Source organism: Uloborus diversus, chromosome 7, assembly GCF_026930045.1.
Source record: "Uloborus diversus isolate 005 chromosome 7, Udiv.v.3.1, whole genome shotgun sequence".
In the NCBI taxonomy this organism is placed as follows: domain Eukaryota; kingdom Metazoa; phylum Arthropoda; class Arachnida; order Araneae; family Uloboridae; genus Uloborus; species Uloborus diversus.
In genome coordinates, this window is record NC_072737.1 from 15376947 (window position 1) to 15393972 (window position 17026).

Sequence of the window (17026 nt, forward strand, 5' to 3'; positions counted from 1 at the left end):
TTTGTGCTTTATTTACGTTGTTTTTCACTTTAATCATATTGTAGCACAAAACTTATATGATAATTTTTCATATAACTACTAGTATTATCTCTTGCCCCTAGACAGAGGAGGGGTTTACCTACCGTTTGTACTGGTTATCTCCATTTTTTAATTTTGCCACTTACATCCCTTTGCTTCCTACTACCTCAATTGTTTGTTGCATTTCGTTCCGAAACTTAAATGAATATCAGTAGTGCAGAGACTCAATCTTTGGGGAGGTCATAAATACTTCTCATGCGTGAAATTTTGAAATAGTGGTAAAATGAGACTTCATCAAGTCTTAATGTTCTCCAAAAATCAAGAAAAAAGATTAATTTTGTTGAGTTTTAGCCTTGAAATTTTTGAAACGTAGTTACCTATTTGCAATATTTACCTCACATTGAAAAAAGATCAAATTCTTGATTTCGGCGTAAAAATTTTGAGCCGTAGTTGCCTATTTGTAGTATTTACCCCACATTGAAAAAAGATCACATTGTTGAGTTTGTCGTGAAAATTTTGAATCCTAGTTACCAATTTGTAGAATTTATTTTACCCCGCATTGTAAAAAAGATCAAATTGTTGAGTTTGCCTTAAAAAGTTTGAATCGTAGTTACCTATTAGTAGTATTTACCCCACATTGAAAAAAAATTTGTTGAGTTTCCCTGGAAAATTGTGAATTGTAGTTACCAATTTGTGGTATTTACCCCACGTCATAACCTTGCTTAGTAAGCACCGTAAGCATTTAAAACTACTTGTAGTTTCGTTTTAATTTGTAAAAAGATGGTATGTAGCTGTATAGTATGTAACAGAATCTGCGTCATCATTTTTGAAAAACTTCGACAAATTCTTCTTGCGATGGCAAAGGTACTGGTCCTTGAATTATTTTCACCATCACAGACCATAAAGACTCGAAGCTCAATAACTTTGAGGATTACATAATTCAAGAACACTGAGCTGGTACAGTTAAACTCACTTGAAAGTTGTTACGTGTCAGTCTTTTGAATACATATCCTGTTTTCAATCCAGAAACAGTAATTTGTGAACTTGCCGCTGTCACTTATTACTAAACTTTCCAAATATGCAAATGCAAGTCGATTCCTATGGAAATTAGTGACTGGTAATAATTTTATTTGAAATTCCAAGAAAAAACCGCTGTATGTCATCGTTAGCATGTAGATTACTCTTGCTTTCCCCTACCAAGTTTTAGGTAATGCGCAAAGAATAAGTTATGAGTTCCTCTGTAAGTGACGCAATCAGCACGCCATGGGCTTGAGAACGCAAAAGATTGTTGCAAAAACATTTTTGAATATGACTTGATCCCGACCAATACAGTGATATTTTTTGAGAGGCCTATTTGATTGTTATTATGGGAGGAAAATGCGATGGCATAATGTGGCTGCTTCTTTTGATCACCTTTGTATACAAAATTAAGAGCACAAAATGTAATGCATTCGTTTGTTTTCTTAAAATACAGTCGAGCCCCGACTTACGCGAGGGATGCGTTCCAAGACGCCTCGCGTAAGTCGAAATTTCGCGTTGTGGAAAAATATATGCATAGAAATTTTTTTGAAGCATACCAAATTCTTTTAGGCACTTAAAAACACCTCTCAAACTGCTCTAAAGCATTCCTCAACTATACACTACAGTATATTCAGTAAATTACCGCCCATTAGCCAGGGCTAAAGCAAAAATACGCGAAATACACCGACAGCTCAGTCATTTCCAGCCGAGGACTGCAGTTTCGTGCTTATTAGCACTCATCAGCCCGGCATAGGAAAGTGACTGAGCTGGAAATGGAAAACCTCTTAAGGAAGCCAAGAGTGCGAAACAAAACTGGTAGCTAATATGGTTTCGCACTCTTGGCTTCCTTAAGAGGTTTTCCATCTCCAGCTCAGTCACTTTCCTACGCCGGGCTGATGAGTGCTAATAAGCACGAAACTGCAGTCCTCGGCTGGTGTATTTCGCGTATACACTACAGTTTCTTGCATAAAGTAGTGAACTTATATTCTACTTAAAAAATAAACTGTTTTATTCAACATGAAATACTTTAAGATGCACAAAATGAATGACCAATGGGAGGGAAAGACATAAAATAAAACATGCTACTCACAGCAAGAAGTAATAATAAAATGATGCACTATAATAGTATTGTATAGTAGATACAGTAACTATATTTAGGAGTTTATAGTTTAGGAGTTATAAAATGAAGATAGTGATGATTTATGCTCCATGATAAGATCGTTATTCTAATCGAATACATTTTTAAATACGGTTGCTTCGCCTTCTCTTTTGTATCACTTCAATTTGTGGCAACAGCTGCTCTTCTGATCTCTTTATTAATCCATTCCAGATCATGTTCAAAATATTTACTTTGCTTCCATTTTTAAAATATTTACTTTGCTGGTCTACTCTGCAAGCTTCAATATTGAAACAAAATTCTGAACGTTTACGAATAGATTTGACTTTTTAAGCAACTTCAAAAAGGAAGCGGTTATCAGTTCATACCGTATGTATGTTTTTTTTTTTTTTTTTTTTTTTTTTTTTTTTTTTTGTCCACTCACAGCGTCTCACCTAGTGAACCGATTTTGATGATTCTTCTTTTAATGGATTGAGGATGGCTTAACTTAGGTCCCATTACTTTGTTTGACCATATTTGTCCTTTAAAAAAAAGTTATGGTCAAAAAACAGTAAATTTCATGCAATTTCCCTATTAAATGATTAGGGAATAATATGATTAGGAAAATATAAAGCCCTATTAAATGATTAGGAAAATATAAAGCCCATTGTTTCAAAAATTTGACGCCATACAACAATAATATTAATAGTAATTGTGGTGATAATTTTGAATGAAGGCTTCTCTGAAGCAAGCATCAAGTTTCTTCAGTGTCATAACGTGGAAGCGAGGTTTATGCAATGATTAGGATCTGCTTAGCCTTCACAATGCTACTAGGTTAGGTTTGCTTCAACTATAGTAGTATTTTTATCGTTATCATGTATGCCAATAACAGATGATCTGGGCTAAGTAAGGAGATACAGGATTGCATAAAAAGCAACTATGCTGTGAAATGTAAATTCGTTAGGGAAAATGTAATATTTAAATGGTTCTAATTAAATTAACACACAAATGAATTCCAGGGAGAAACAAAGACAAATCAAAAGATTTCATCATTTGTGATGTCATCGGCAGAAGCATAATCAATGAAAGCGTACCGATTTAAGTATTTTTTTTTAAATACTAAACTTGAAGAAATTATTTAAAAAATGGTCAGACCCTATGTTTTTAAGCATCCTCTTTCAGAAAAAAATACTTTTAAAGTTTTGGAAACGACCTCATTATGTGATGTCTAATTTCATTTCCGTCAACAAAACCCGTGATTTTTTTTATTTATTTATTTATTTATTTATTTTTAGTTATTATTATTATTAACTTTGACAGGCAGCACGTTTTGCATCAGACGGCATATCGGAACTTCAATTTATTTCACGTTTAAAAAAAAGGCAATAATATATCTTTTTGTCAATACATATTTCGAAAAGATTTTTGAGTAAAAACTGTGACGCGTAGAGATCCACGATTTTAAACGGAATTTTCAAACACAATGTGTTCAGTGCGTAGGGAACTGTGACTGTTATATCTTACTAATTCTTTATTCTGTTACTGGTGTTTTATAGTAAAATGGTTATTACAGCGGTTATCAAGAAAGTAATGACCATAGATATAATTAGAGCCGCTGGCCGTTGCGTAAAACGCAACAGCTTAAGTTTAGCCATTTTGGATCGGATTTTTCATTGTTGCACTGCTTGGGTTACCACAGCAAAGTTTCGGATTTCGCCAAATTTGACGAAAATAAAATTTTATTTTATGAACAATTCACGTGCCACTAATAATTGCTCACAGTGAACAATCATCAAACGCGATAACTCGCCAGAAAAGACAACCACTCAAACACGCGCTCCGATCCAAAAAGGCTAATCTTAAGCTGATGCGCCGGCTCGTATATATAGGGGCCTTAGATATAATGCGATGCTAAGACTCGCTTTACGGTTCCATCACGTCATAAATTTGTTTGAGTATTAGAGAAACATGAGCATTTTTGAGTGCTTTTTTTCTGTCAAACAGAAAATTAACTTTAAAACTACATTGTGATATTGATTATCTCCTTAGTCAGACTTTAGATAACCAGAGGGAGGAATTTTGGAAAAATGTATTCGTTTGTGATGATTTATGCCTAACCTCTCAGGGTGGGTTGTATCCCGACAGTAATAGTAAAAGTTTTCAAAGGTTGTTGACATACAAGACAGCACAAGAAAGATTTACGGCACAGAGAGAGGAAATCATACTCTGTGCACCGGCGGGAATCGAACCCACGATCTCCGGCTTAGTAGACGAAGATTCTACCACAAAGCCACGGAAGCTACGAAAAACGTAAATTTAAACGCTAACCATTCCCTTAAGTTCTCAAAAAGATATTACAAGATATGTGCAGTCACCGATATTAAAACGTTGCCAAGCTCGAACAACTCAAGAAATTCCTGAAATTTTAGCATATAGATGTCAAAAACGAAACTGTTTGTCGTTGCTCTTCGGTTGGCTTTTTTTTTTTTTTTTTTTTAGCAATCACGATTGCTTATTGCTTTCATTTGACTGTTTTTGGCGTCCTATCAATTTATTTTCCCACCGCCACCCCCCGCATCATCACCGTCGACGGGCTCCTCACGATGCTGCTCCTATAGCGAAAGCCGTCTCCAGGTTGCATCCATGTCCTACACACACGCGCATACATACACAACTACACATACACACGCACACACACACACATACACGCACATACACAAACACATACACACATACACAAACACACACAAACACATACACGCACATACACAAACACATACACACACATACACGCACATACACAAACACATACACACATACACAAACACATACACGCACATACACAAACACATACACACAAACACACACGCCTATATACACACACTCGTGATTGCGAAAAACATAATTTGAATTCAAGATGTCAAAATTCAAATTATTATTATTTTATTTTATTTTATTTTTTTATTTTTTTTAACGTGATTTAATGGTTTATCGCCGGGCCATAAAATTCAAGTAGCACCATCAAGAGCTTCTCACTGTTCACATCAGCTCGTATGCTGAGCATTTTTTATTCAAAAAGATACCAGACTATCTTCCTATATCCCCTAGTAAGAAATTGTTATTTATCTTGTGTCCATTTCAAATTTTCTCACGTCCTGCGACTTTTCCCTTTACGCAATTACACCTCATTTCTTTTCAGTATTCATATATAAACCACCACTGCGTTGTATAAATATAAATTAAACCGACTGCCCAGTTTTTAGCGGCGTTGATCTTCACCATTAATCAAAATCGGACACTAATGGGTAATTTCTGGTTTCGTCTGCGATCGAAGAGGATAAATAATTGCACTCGAGAACTTCCTCCAAGATTTAATCGGTGCAGATCCACGATCATGTGTAGGCAAGGTGGCCTTGGTGCAACAACGAATGTATATCTTCCCGAAGATGCGGTCTGAAACCCAATCAGGGCAGCATAACCTTGGTGGACTCTCCCGATGAAGACATTCCATTGTCTCCGGTGTCCCACTAAGATTCTACAAGTTCATCTTCCTGATTATTTTGAACTTGCTCAATGAATTCATACTTCTCTCAACAAAGAATAATTTTCAAAAATTGCGGAACAGTATCAGTGATGTGGTTTTCTTGTCCCATGTGGTCTGGTGTTTAGGACAGCTGTCTTTCAACTGCACTGTAAAAAAAATGCTATTTCTAGAAAATATCTAGGAAACTGGGCTTCCATGAAGGTTTCAAGTAACAATACACCTTCTTCCGAAGTAACTCTGTCAATGTTACTTAAGAAAGAAATTGTGCCGAAACGAGAAAAGTTAATGTGGTTGTAGTTGTCTTGTGCCAGCTAGGCAGGCAATTTGGGGTGTGCTGCTTCACTTTTGCAACTTTTGCATTTGGTCTGAAGTCCGACTATCACAGTACACACGTACCATGAGAAACCGTTTATAGAGCAGGCATCCACTCACAATACAACAACACATTCACGCAAAGAAAGGACTAGGAGAGAAAAAGTACATCCATGCCTGAGCCGGGATTCAAAGTCAGAACCTCCCCATCCGCATTCAGACTTCTTTAACCCCTAAACAGAGCGGAGGCACTAGAAAAGTTAACGGGATCCCATTGACTTAGATATTTTCAAGGCTGTATGTTTTTTACTGTGCAGACGACTTGGGTTTTAGCCACGGCATTAGAAGAAGAGCATGCTATTTTCCCAACGCTATAAAGTAGCCGCCGCTAAAATGAATCACGTTTGTTCTAAACAGTTTCAATTCCAAAAAACGGCTGATTCAAAAAGTGACTAATTCAAAAACGCTGGATTTTGTTCTGTTTTTGACGATTTGATTCATTACAGCTGTTGAGTCAATTAACCACTGATTCAATTAACCGGCGTCCACTGTATTGCAATTTCTAAGCTTTACGCTAAAAAGTAAGAAGTTTGGGTAGAACGATTAAATGCGGCAGTGAGAAACAAAGGGATGTAAGTGGCAAAATTAAAAATTTGGAGATAACCACACATGGTAAATATGGTAGGTAAATCCTCTCCTATGTCTTGGGACAAGAGATGGTACTAGTAGCCCTGGTAGTTGTTGATGTCGTATAGCATGATTTAGAAAAAAAAATTCAATAGTAGCCCTGGTAGTTGCTGCTGTCGTATAGCATGATTTAGAAAAAAAAATTCAATGAAAACCTACCTGGGACGTAATCTTCATACGCGTTTTACTCAAAACTTGAAAATGTCCACTTACATCCCTTTGCTTCTCACTAACACATATAAGGCAGTGAGAAAGAAGCAAAGGGATGTAAGTGGCAAAATTAAAAATTTGGAGATAACCAGTACAAATGATAGGTGAACCTCTCCTCTGTCTTGGGCAAGAGATGGTACTAGTATCTCTGGTACTGCTGCTGTATAGTGCTGCTGAAAAAAAATCAATGTAAACCTACCTAGGATGTTATGTTATCTTTAAACGCGTTTTATTCAAAACTTGAAAATGTCCACTTAACATCCCTTTACTTCTCACTGCATCAAATGTGCTCAACACTTTTAGTTGTCTAAAACTATGTTTTCTTTGGATGATGGAAAAGCAACACTTTCGTTGCCGATAAATTGGCTCCACGCTTATCTCAGCAAACACATCTAGCATAAACTTCCATTCAAGCAGAGAAGCTATTTAGCTTCATGCATTTGCGCGAAATCGGCAGCGAATTTCTTAAAGCTTTCTCAAAATAGATTTTCAAAAGAACAATGAAGAAGGAATTTCGTTGCAGATATCGTTAAAATATACTGCTTAAACGAGATCAGACGAATTGAACTTATACTGTATAGTACACAGTAAAACCGAATTGATAACACCGTGTTTTTTTTTTTTTTCTTGAGAAACATTCATGTCCTAACCATATAGCCTCACTGGATAACGCTTGCATTTCATTTGATGATATTGAATAAGGCCATGGATTTACAAAGCCTCATTGAAGTTTGGCGTCATGACCATAAAATAGACCCCCTCCTCCCCATTAAGGAACTTATCACCACAATGTAACGAAGAATTTTGGCGGTCTTAAAAACAAAAGGGGGTTATATAAATATTCGGTAGTAACATTGCAAGTGTGTGTAAACGAAAAATGGAGTAGAAATGTCATTCGTGAAATAAATTTAGTATAAAAATAACTTTTGTGCTTTTTTTTTTGTGCAATGAGCCAATAATTTGGCCACCATGTTCTTAGTAACATACAGCTCATGCAGTTTTTCAATCGATGTTTTGAAGAAGAAAAAAACATGTTGTGTACTGTCATTTATTCTGAACATTTTAGTAGCAAGTTTTTATCGATACGAGAAAAACTTCCCGAGATATTAAATAAAATATATTTGCTTACTTCCAGAATCTGCGTTTTACAGGATACAGCCACGCCCACTTTAAACACATTTTTCTCAAAACGCAAAATTTGGAGTTTTGTGCATTACATTTCAAAAACTTGCTGTTCTATTGCTTTGAAATTTTCTGTGAATGTTTTTTGTAACTTATTTTGAAAACTTATACAGCAATTTGACTTAAAATATGTGAAAAAAAATATTTTATGACAATTTTACCCTCAATTCTCAGTTTTTTAAGAAAAATTAGGTTTTATAAATTAAAAAATGTCTAACTTTTTAAATTTTTTTGGAGAAAAGGAGTATAGTATTTGATTATGATATAATTGTTCAATTTAAGACCTTTTTTGTAAACATTAGCCTATTACTTAGCTCAGCATAATGCATGGAGTGAAACGTTCAGTTTTCACGATTTCGAAAAAAGGCATTCAGATTTTTCTATTTTAAGGACAATATTTTATTTAAAAGTAATCTAAGTATACTAAATTGTTTACTGATATATGCATTTACAATCATAAAAAAAAACAAATTACTGAATTGTTTTTTTTTAGGAGGTACAGATTTTTAAAAATCGAGCTCTCTTTCTACGCGTATTAGCATGGTAACACTGTTGAGACCCCTTAACTAGAGCTGTAGATGTGTAAAAAATATGCATATTTCTGTTCTTTTTTCTAAGGATTTCATCATTTGAATATGTTGCACCATGTCATTCACTAGTGGACAAACACTGCTAGCGAAACGTTTTACAATTCCTACAATGAAAACTAGTTGGAAGGGCAGCGAGTTAGGATCGGTTAACCAAGTGCATTCACCTCAAACCTCTGAACTGCAGAAAGAGTGTCAAAAGAGTGGGTTGGGAACATGTAAATGACGCTTGAAATTGCAAGTTTCTCCTGTTTTCATGGGTGAACAATCAAGTTTTGTTACATCCACATCTCCGAATCACAGAAGCGCGAATCGTATTTTCCCTGGAACCACTATAAAACTCGTGCCGGCTCTTCGCGGCCATTTTGATGCCGGAAAACACAAGATGATTTTCATGCTTAAACGATATTACCAATCTCAGAGTGGTAATACACTAAGTTCGACAAAAATTGTAAAATCTTTAAAGCCAGGAAATACTTTCAGTAGCCAGATATATTATTTCTCACAGAGAGTCTAGGAAAATTCAGTGTGGCATGGCTTGTCTACACAGCATTTTGAGATGATAACCGATATTAACTTTTAATCGATTTAAAAAATGAGCTTAATAACACTAAAATTAAATAAATAAAAAGTACAGCAGAAAAAAAGTCCGAACCTTCAGCAGTTCAAAAAACACATCTGAAATCTTAAATATTTTTTAAAGAAAAACTACATTTTATGTAAATTTTCAAAGAAATTTTAATTGTTCAGTTTAGACTGCTTTAAAACATTCTGATACTGTGTACTGCCGCATAAATAAAGTTCGTCACCAGTGGCTCAACGAGGAACGACAGACTTGTTTCCAATGATTAATCAAGACATAAAACAAAATTAATGAAAATGCCTTTTTTCTTTGGGGGATGAGAGTAAATGCAAAAGTATGCATAGAAAATTGCCTTAGCTTTTTCTGTATCAGCTACTTTATTCATACCATAGTAATTTATCGGAATTTATATACAAAAACACAAAAAAATATCAGTAAAACTCGATTAAATATGATTTTTTCGAAAGATATTATAAATAAAGCACATCCAACAATGTATTATTTCCTAGCATCAATTTGTTACGATAAACGAAATTTACTGCTATCAAACCTTTTTTAATTGATTTTTTTTCAAATTATTATTTTTATTTATGTATTTTAATGAAAGTGTTTGCGTGTAAAAAATTCATAACCTAAACAAAACAATTCCAATTTTTTGGAACGTTAGTTTAAATAAATGTCCTTACAATGTCTTTATATATGGATTACATGTATGATATTCGACTGACTCAAGTCTCTGTTCTCTTACAGTTCCTTGGACATAAGTATCATGAACGGGAAATGTGACTATTCCCAGAAAGAGGACCAGAGGATAGCGTTAAAAGAGGTAATTTGTTTTTCCAGTTTTTGCATGCTATAAATCAGGAGTTCTTAACATTTCTGACTCTGTGCCTCCCTTTAGCACATTGATTAGAGGTCATGCCACCACCACCATAGCGTACCTGGACTAGGATTTGGGGAAAACGTACTAACTATTGATTTAAAATCTAAATTTAATGCGCTTTCTTGCCACAAAACTCGCTCAAATTTAGCTTACATTAGTGGTACCGTAAAACGATATAATCAAGAGGAGAAAATCTTCTTGAACTTTAAGCATGCTTATATTAATTTAGACAATAACAACTAACCAGTAAACATCACATCATCATTTTTTGAGCGTACTGTAATATTTGAGACAAAATCACTTACAATTACTACTGCGAAAACCTTGATTTTCTCAAAAAGCTGATTTTTTGAGTTGTGTCACTTTCCTTGCCGAGGTGTGAAATGTGGTCAATACTTGTAGTGCAAACGAAAAATCGGAAGTCAAAACTGAAGCTGGTTATTAAATGAAAATTAAGTTCGTACACAAAATTTAATATTGCTGCACATAACTTTAAACTCATGAACATTAGAACACATGAAATCAAAGAAGACTTCAAGTCGTCCTTGACAGGCTTTTGAACATTAGATTCATAACTGACACAACACACCTCAAGTCAATTTCAATGTTAGAACTTGCTGGACATTTTGACTTTAAGAAACTATTATATTATATTCACATTATATTTTTTAAATGTCGCTTGTAGATGCTAATGTCCAGCTTTAAACTACTTTCAAACAGTCTTTTTTTTAATTGTTCAGAAATGAAAAACAAATGTTCAGATACAAAAAAAAGCTACATGACAAAAATACCGTGGCTAAAATCTATTGAACCATTGTTTTGTTTTGAATGGAATCTGTTTAAATAGTTGTCAAGGAAAGACAAAGACTCATGGATTGATATTTCCCCCATTTGAAACAGATAAACATTTATTGAATAGCAAATTGTTTTCGAATTCATTTTGTGGGATATTGAACATTCTTTCAGGTTGTTGTTTGTTTTTGATCTTGTTATTTTCCTTACTTTTGCAGGAAAGTTGGCAGAAAAACAGGCGTAAACGTTGCAAAATACAACACAAGTTAATCGTCTGTCTTTCGCGTAACTTACGCAATTCAATCAATCTCACAAACAAAAATCGAGCTAATTGGTCCCTAAAATTTGACTCGGCGTCGAACAATATTTCTCACAATATGAACACGTCACACACCCAAGCAACCAACGCAATCACGGCTCGATTCACCGGTATATTACAAAAAGATTGAAAACCCAAGAGATACTGTTTCCAAAACAACACATTCAAACGCGATTCCAAATCCAAAATCACGAAAAGAAACAACAATTGAACAAACGTTCCACTTTAATTTTTCTCATGCGATACGCATATTTATGAGTCGTTGGCAGCATGGCAAGAAACGTGACCATTATGAGGTCACTGGTATCCTTCTAGATGTAGTTCCGAGCACTCTTAGGTAACATGTCTTCCAACACGAGGGATACTTAATGGCTTCTGGCACGTAATGGCGTTATTGATAGTTTCCAGAACATTTCGCTTCTTTCCAATGTCACTGCCTACAGGCCGGTTACTGGTGTAAATATTATTGTATGTTGTGTTATGAAACAAATACTAATTTTCGGTGATTTATTTCATGGGTTGTGCCATACAACATGCTAAATTAAGTTTCAACGGTTTACGCTTTCAACTTCTTTCACTGCCGCCTGCCTTGTCTAGTGGTCGGAGAAGTTTGATTGCGTCAGGAAGGTCAGGGTTTGAATCCCTGCTCGGGCATGGACGTACTTTCTCTCTACTGTCCTTGTCCTTTTTTTTGTGTGAATGTGTTGTGGTGCTGCAATTGGTTGCCTACCCTGTAAACGGGGTCCTTATGTCATGTGTGTACTGTAGAAGTCGGACTTCACACCAAATTACGGTACAGTTGGAAAAGTGAAGCAGCGCACAACAAATTGCCAACCTAACTGGCACACGACAACAACAACAACAACAACTTCTTTTACTGGCTCATGATCTTTCAGTGAATTGCTTTCGTTGAACATATGATTTAGCAGCTCAGAGAAAACATTACAGTTATATCATTTCGTTATCTCAGGATTCTGACTGTTTTCATTAAACATTTTGTGTGGCAGCTTGTGGAATCGTAACACAATTATAACGATTCATTCGTCAACTTAAGATTCTGACACACAGGGGTTCTCACCTAGAGGAGGTCATGGCGCAGACTGAGATATAACAAGCCTTGGGGGGGGGGGGGGACAGTTGTTTCAAGAGGTATTTTTTCCATTTTAAGAGGAAGCCTCCAGGATTGAGGGGTGGTATTCGCGTGGGTACTTGGTGGGTAGAGCTAGGAGGGATGAGCGCGCTTGCTGACACTGATAACATTTAGTTAGGTAGATTGCACTACTCAAGGCTCTCGCCATCCTCATTATTGCACGCCAAAGCCCAAATGCCTCTCATTCGAACAATCATCTTTCTGGAATTTCAGCATATTTTATCTGCCGGTTTATTAAACATCGGTTTCTGCATGATACTGAACAGACTGCGCCATTGAAACTTTTAGGGTGGGGGTTGTTTTGAGGGACATCTTTTCCTTTTGGGGGCAGGTTCTTGCTCCGAGGGAGGTGGGCACTCCCGATACTAATTGCGTCATAATATTCATTCAAGTCTAGAAGACTATTGAATTCGGCAGCAAATCGGTTCCAGCTTGATACTGGATTTGATAAAAGATAGCGGTACTATAGCATGATGTTGGTTCCAAAATTCAAAGTTGGAAAAGTCCTTTGTGATCTGGTGGTTGGAGCTGTATGATCTGAAGACTGTCGTAAACTGCCTGGACTGAAGTAATATTCAAATTCACACATACTTCTCTGAAGTTAGAACATATGGAAAGTTAAAATACATAATACGCAATGAAATAAACTCAGTCAGGGAAATATTACTCTCTGTTTAACGACTTTCAATGGACCACAAAAAACCGTCCTTAAGTAGAATGCGTCCGTAAATAGAATGCTTTTAAAACTACAGTGGAACATCCGGGACTGTGAAAAGTCGTCTTTAAATCGAGAGAATCGTTAAATAGAGCGTCGTTAAAACTGAGAGTCAACTGTAGTTTGTAAAAGAACATGACATTATTGCTTTTAATGCGATAAGTACAATGGTAAATATTTATAAAACTTCACACAATTAGTGAAAAAAAATCTAGTTTTATGCGTATACAGTAAAACTTGTGAAGTTAACCACCCTTGTAAGTTGACCACCTGTCTATGTTGACCGGTTTTTTTTCGCGTATACAGTAAAACTTGTGAAGTTAACCACCCTTGTAAGTTGACCACCTGTCTATGTTGACCGGGTTTTTTTCAGCCACGGAATCAGCCCTTATTATATAAATCAACCTCTGTAAGTTGACCACTAAAGTAATGCACCACAGGTGGTCAACTTACACAGGTTTCACTACTAGTGGGCTCCGTCCTTTGCTCCTTAACGCTCAACAACCCCCGGAACTGCTGATGCAGTCCCATAAACATCGCTGCTTTCGCTCACTGGTCACTTAATCTTTTAGTCTAGTCCTAATGACTCTTCTCAACTTTTTAATACAGAAATTACGAAATTGGATTGGTGATTCTTATGTTAATCAATGCGACCTGAACAAAAGTATGTTACAGGCAATTAATAAATTTAAACGCATGGCTGTTAGCATACTGTAAACAAACTTACATTTATACGTTTCTATCCGCCTATATCTGCCCTGTTCAAGCGTCATTCAATCGGCCATTTTTTAAACTAGAGTAACGGCACCAGTAACAGACATGCTTACGACATCGCTCTCAGGTTGACTTAATTTTCTGATATTTTAATGAATTTAAACTTTTTAAACTATTTTTCTCTCATGCTACTACATCTCATCTAACTTTTGTCTGCTTCTGGATCCAAAATCAGTAACTTCTATTTTTATTTGCTACATTTTGAAAAATGGTCCGACCCCCAGTAACAGACACCGACAATTCTGATGATATTCAGTAACAGATTGGATGAGTAATGGGAATAATTCCCCTTTTCTCTTCAAAATGAGCAAAATATCTTTATTTTTAGATCTAAAACCTTATTAAATTCACGTGAACATGAAACACCAGCTGACCTCGTGGTAGCTGTTCATAACCTTCCACCGCTGCCTTGTAAATACCAACTGGCTCATAAAATCCACTCTGATAACACTGTATGGTTGCACCGTATTCATAGGTCGCAACAACATCCGTTTTACCCCCCTAAAATTCTTATTATTTAAATCCAAACTTACGACTGTCTGTTACTGGACTCTTGTCTGTTACTGGTGCCGTTACCGTATTTTGTGAAAATAAGGGGAATACATAAGTTATGAAATATGCATTTACTTTTTGAAACTAAAATACGTCAGCCAGCCACTTATAATAAAGTTTATGGCTACATCTGCCAACGGTTTTAAGTTCTTTACGAAACACATAATATTTTTGCAGAACCTTTAACTGTATTGCATGCAATGCGCAAACAGTCCCCCTCCTGTGCGGGTGACGGTTAAACCACCTGCTGGACAGAGACCTATTTTCAAAGGGCTAAAGACCCAAAAGAAAGTAGGCTTCAGGGTCAATTGAATCGTAAAACTTTTCGAAAGCGCTGTGACTCATGAGTTTGTTTTTTCGTTTTCGTTTCAGTTTCGAAAAGTTCTGAAGGACGTGCTACAGCCCCAACACGATGACCAGTTTCTTCTCAGGTGGCTTAAAGGTAAGAAGAAAAATCACGTGTCTCATTTCAGTGGATGACAGGCACAGTCTTGCGTGACCATGAACGCCGTAATGAATGATGAATGCACTGTAATGATGGACACGTGTTTCATTTCAATGGATGACAGTCACACTGTAATGTAAACATGAAAGCGGAAGATCGTACATAAAAGTATATTTATAAATTGCGCTTATCCATAGCTTCGTATTGAGATTTTTTAAACTAAGCATTCAAAAACTGCAGTTCAATACCAACTCAAACAATGTACACAGGGCATGATTATAGCACAGGCCAACTAGGCCTGGGCCTCAAATTTCCTTAAGAATTATGCATAATAAATAAAGATAATAATAATAACTTATTAATTGCAAAAAACTTCCTTAAAAGAGAATTTTTATTCATTCTGCTATTAGCAAATTTACCATGACACAACTATGCTTACGTTCGACGAGCACGACCGGTAGCGCCCGGTTAGTTAATCACGTGACAGCTAATGATCACGTGCTCCAATCAACCAATCAACTGCTTAGAATGATAACCGATTCGGTAACCGGTTGATCATAGAAGGCTGCGGTTTGCAACCGGTTACTTACCGGTAGACCGGTGAGGTTCGTCGAACGCAACCTATGAGGGGCCCTGAAGGGGGAGTCATAAATGCACATGGTTAATGATTTACGTAATTCTGGGATAGACAAAGAGGCCCCAAAAATGAATTCTGGCGGGGACCAAACCTATAACCACCGTTTCCCGCTATAGTCTTCAGGGGGCCTTCAAATTATTGTGGGCCTAGGGCCTCACTTTTAGTTAGTCGGGCTCTGAATGTACAACTCCGGTTTAGTGTTTTTTAGTATCAGACATTATGATGTTCAATGTGTCATTCTCTCTTCAACATCAACAAACAGTATTGAAGCCAAGACTGATTTTTCTCTTGGGAGAGGTGTTTTGATCATACACTCGTTACCGTGTAACGATATTTGCGTATGAGGTAGTGAGAAGCAAAGGGATGCAAAGGGCAAAATTAAAAATTTGGAGATAACCAGTACAAATGGTAGGTAAACTTCTCCTCTGTCTTGGGGCAAGAGATGGTACTAGTAGCCCTGGTAGGTGCTGCTGTACAGCATGATTTAGAAAAAAAAATCAAGGAAAGCCTACCAAGGATATGATCTTTAAACGCGTTTTACTCGAAACTTAAAATAGTTCACTTGCATCCCTTTGCTTCTCACTGATCATATTATGATTGACAATATGGCTTAAAATCAATGGTGGTTTGTATAAATACCATTTAAAAACGTGGACAAGTGGAGCACAATTAAAGAAACGCTGCTTTAGTATAATAAAAGTCCAACTAGTAGAAAATAGTAGAATAGGAAAGAACTACTGATAACAAATAGAAATGAGTAGCTGTAATGTTAAAAATTAACAATAGCAATTTCCTTGCATCATCATTGCAGTATCAAACTGATATTTGTAAATTTATCGTTTGCAATACTTTACGTTTATTTTCAATTAATTTATTTATCGTCCGCAATGCATTACATCTATTTTCTATTAATTTATCTATCGTCAACCCTGCAATGTTTTATATTAATTTGCTATTATTCAATTTCATTATCGACTGCGCTATTGATTGTTTTCTTGGTATGGCAACGTTAAAAACAGTAGAATAGTTAGATTGAAAGTTCTCTTAAAATGTGGATCGTATTTCACTCGTAAGTTGTTAGCAGAAAATATTATTTTATAATAGGAAAGAATTTATGAGTAATGGGGTGGTTTCCTTTAGTCAAAAGTACTACTTTTAGTCATTGAAGTGGTTAGAATGAGCAAAAAAAAAATTACATGGACCCAGAAAATACTTGAATTTTCCCATCAGTTTTTTTTTTTAATTAATTTTTTAAAATGTCCGATTTTTCAAACAAGGCGTGGTCTTTATGACTTCAGAAATGGTGCAATTTGGCGCATTTTTCTACTACGTTTCCACGTTATAATAATCAAACAGCGAATTAAAATAGCGCTCTACGCTAGCTATCAACCCTATCGTTGCCAGTACACGTGAGTAAAGATACGAATTAAATATTTTGTTCTGTGAATGGCAACATTGAATGGCACTTCATCATTTCTGATGTCACACGACAGAAGTGTAAACAATGAAAGCGCACCGAT

At 36.0% G+C, this 17026-nt stretch overlaps 1 protein-coding gene across 2 annotated transcripts in view; it reads left to right on the top strand.

Moving 5' to 3' along the window:
• Positions 1–17026, top strand: part of LOC129225741 (SEC14-like protein 2) — a 91482-nt gene that overhangs the window by 46917 nt on the left and 27539 nt on the right. For both annotated transcript variants that reach the window (XM_054860240.1, XM_054860241.1), the window contains exons 2-3: positions 9990–10065; positions 14797–14866. In XM_054860240.1, coding sequence (XP_054716215.1) covers positions 9990–10065; positions 14797–14866 — 146 coding nt within the window. The remainder of the gene's footprint in view (positions 1–9989; positions 10066–14796; positions 14867–17026) is intronic.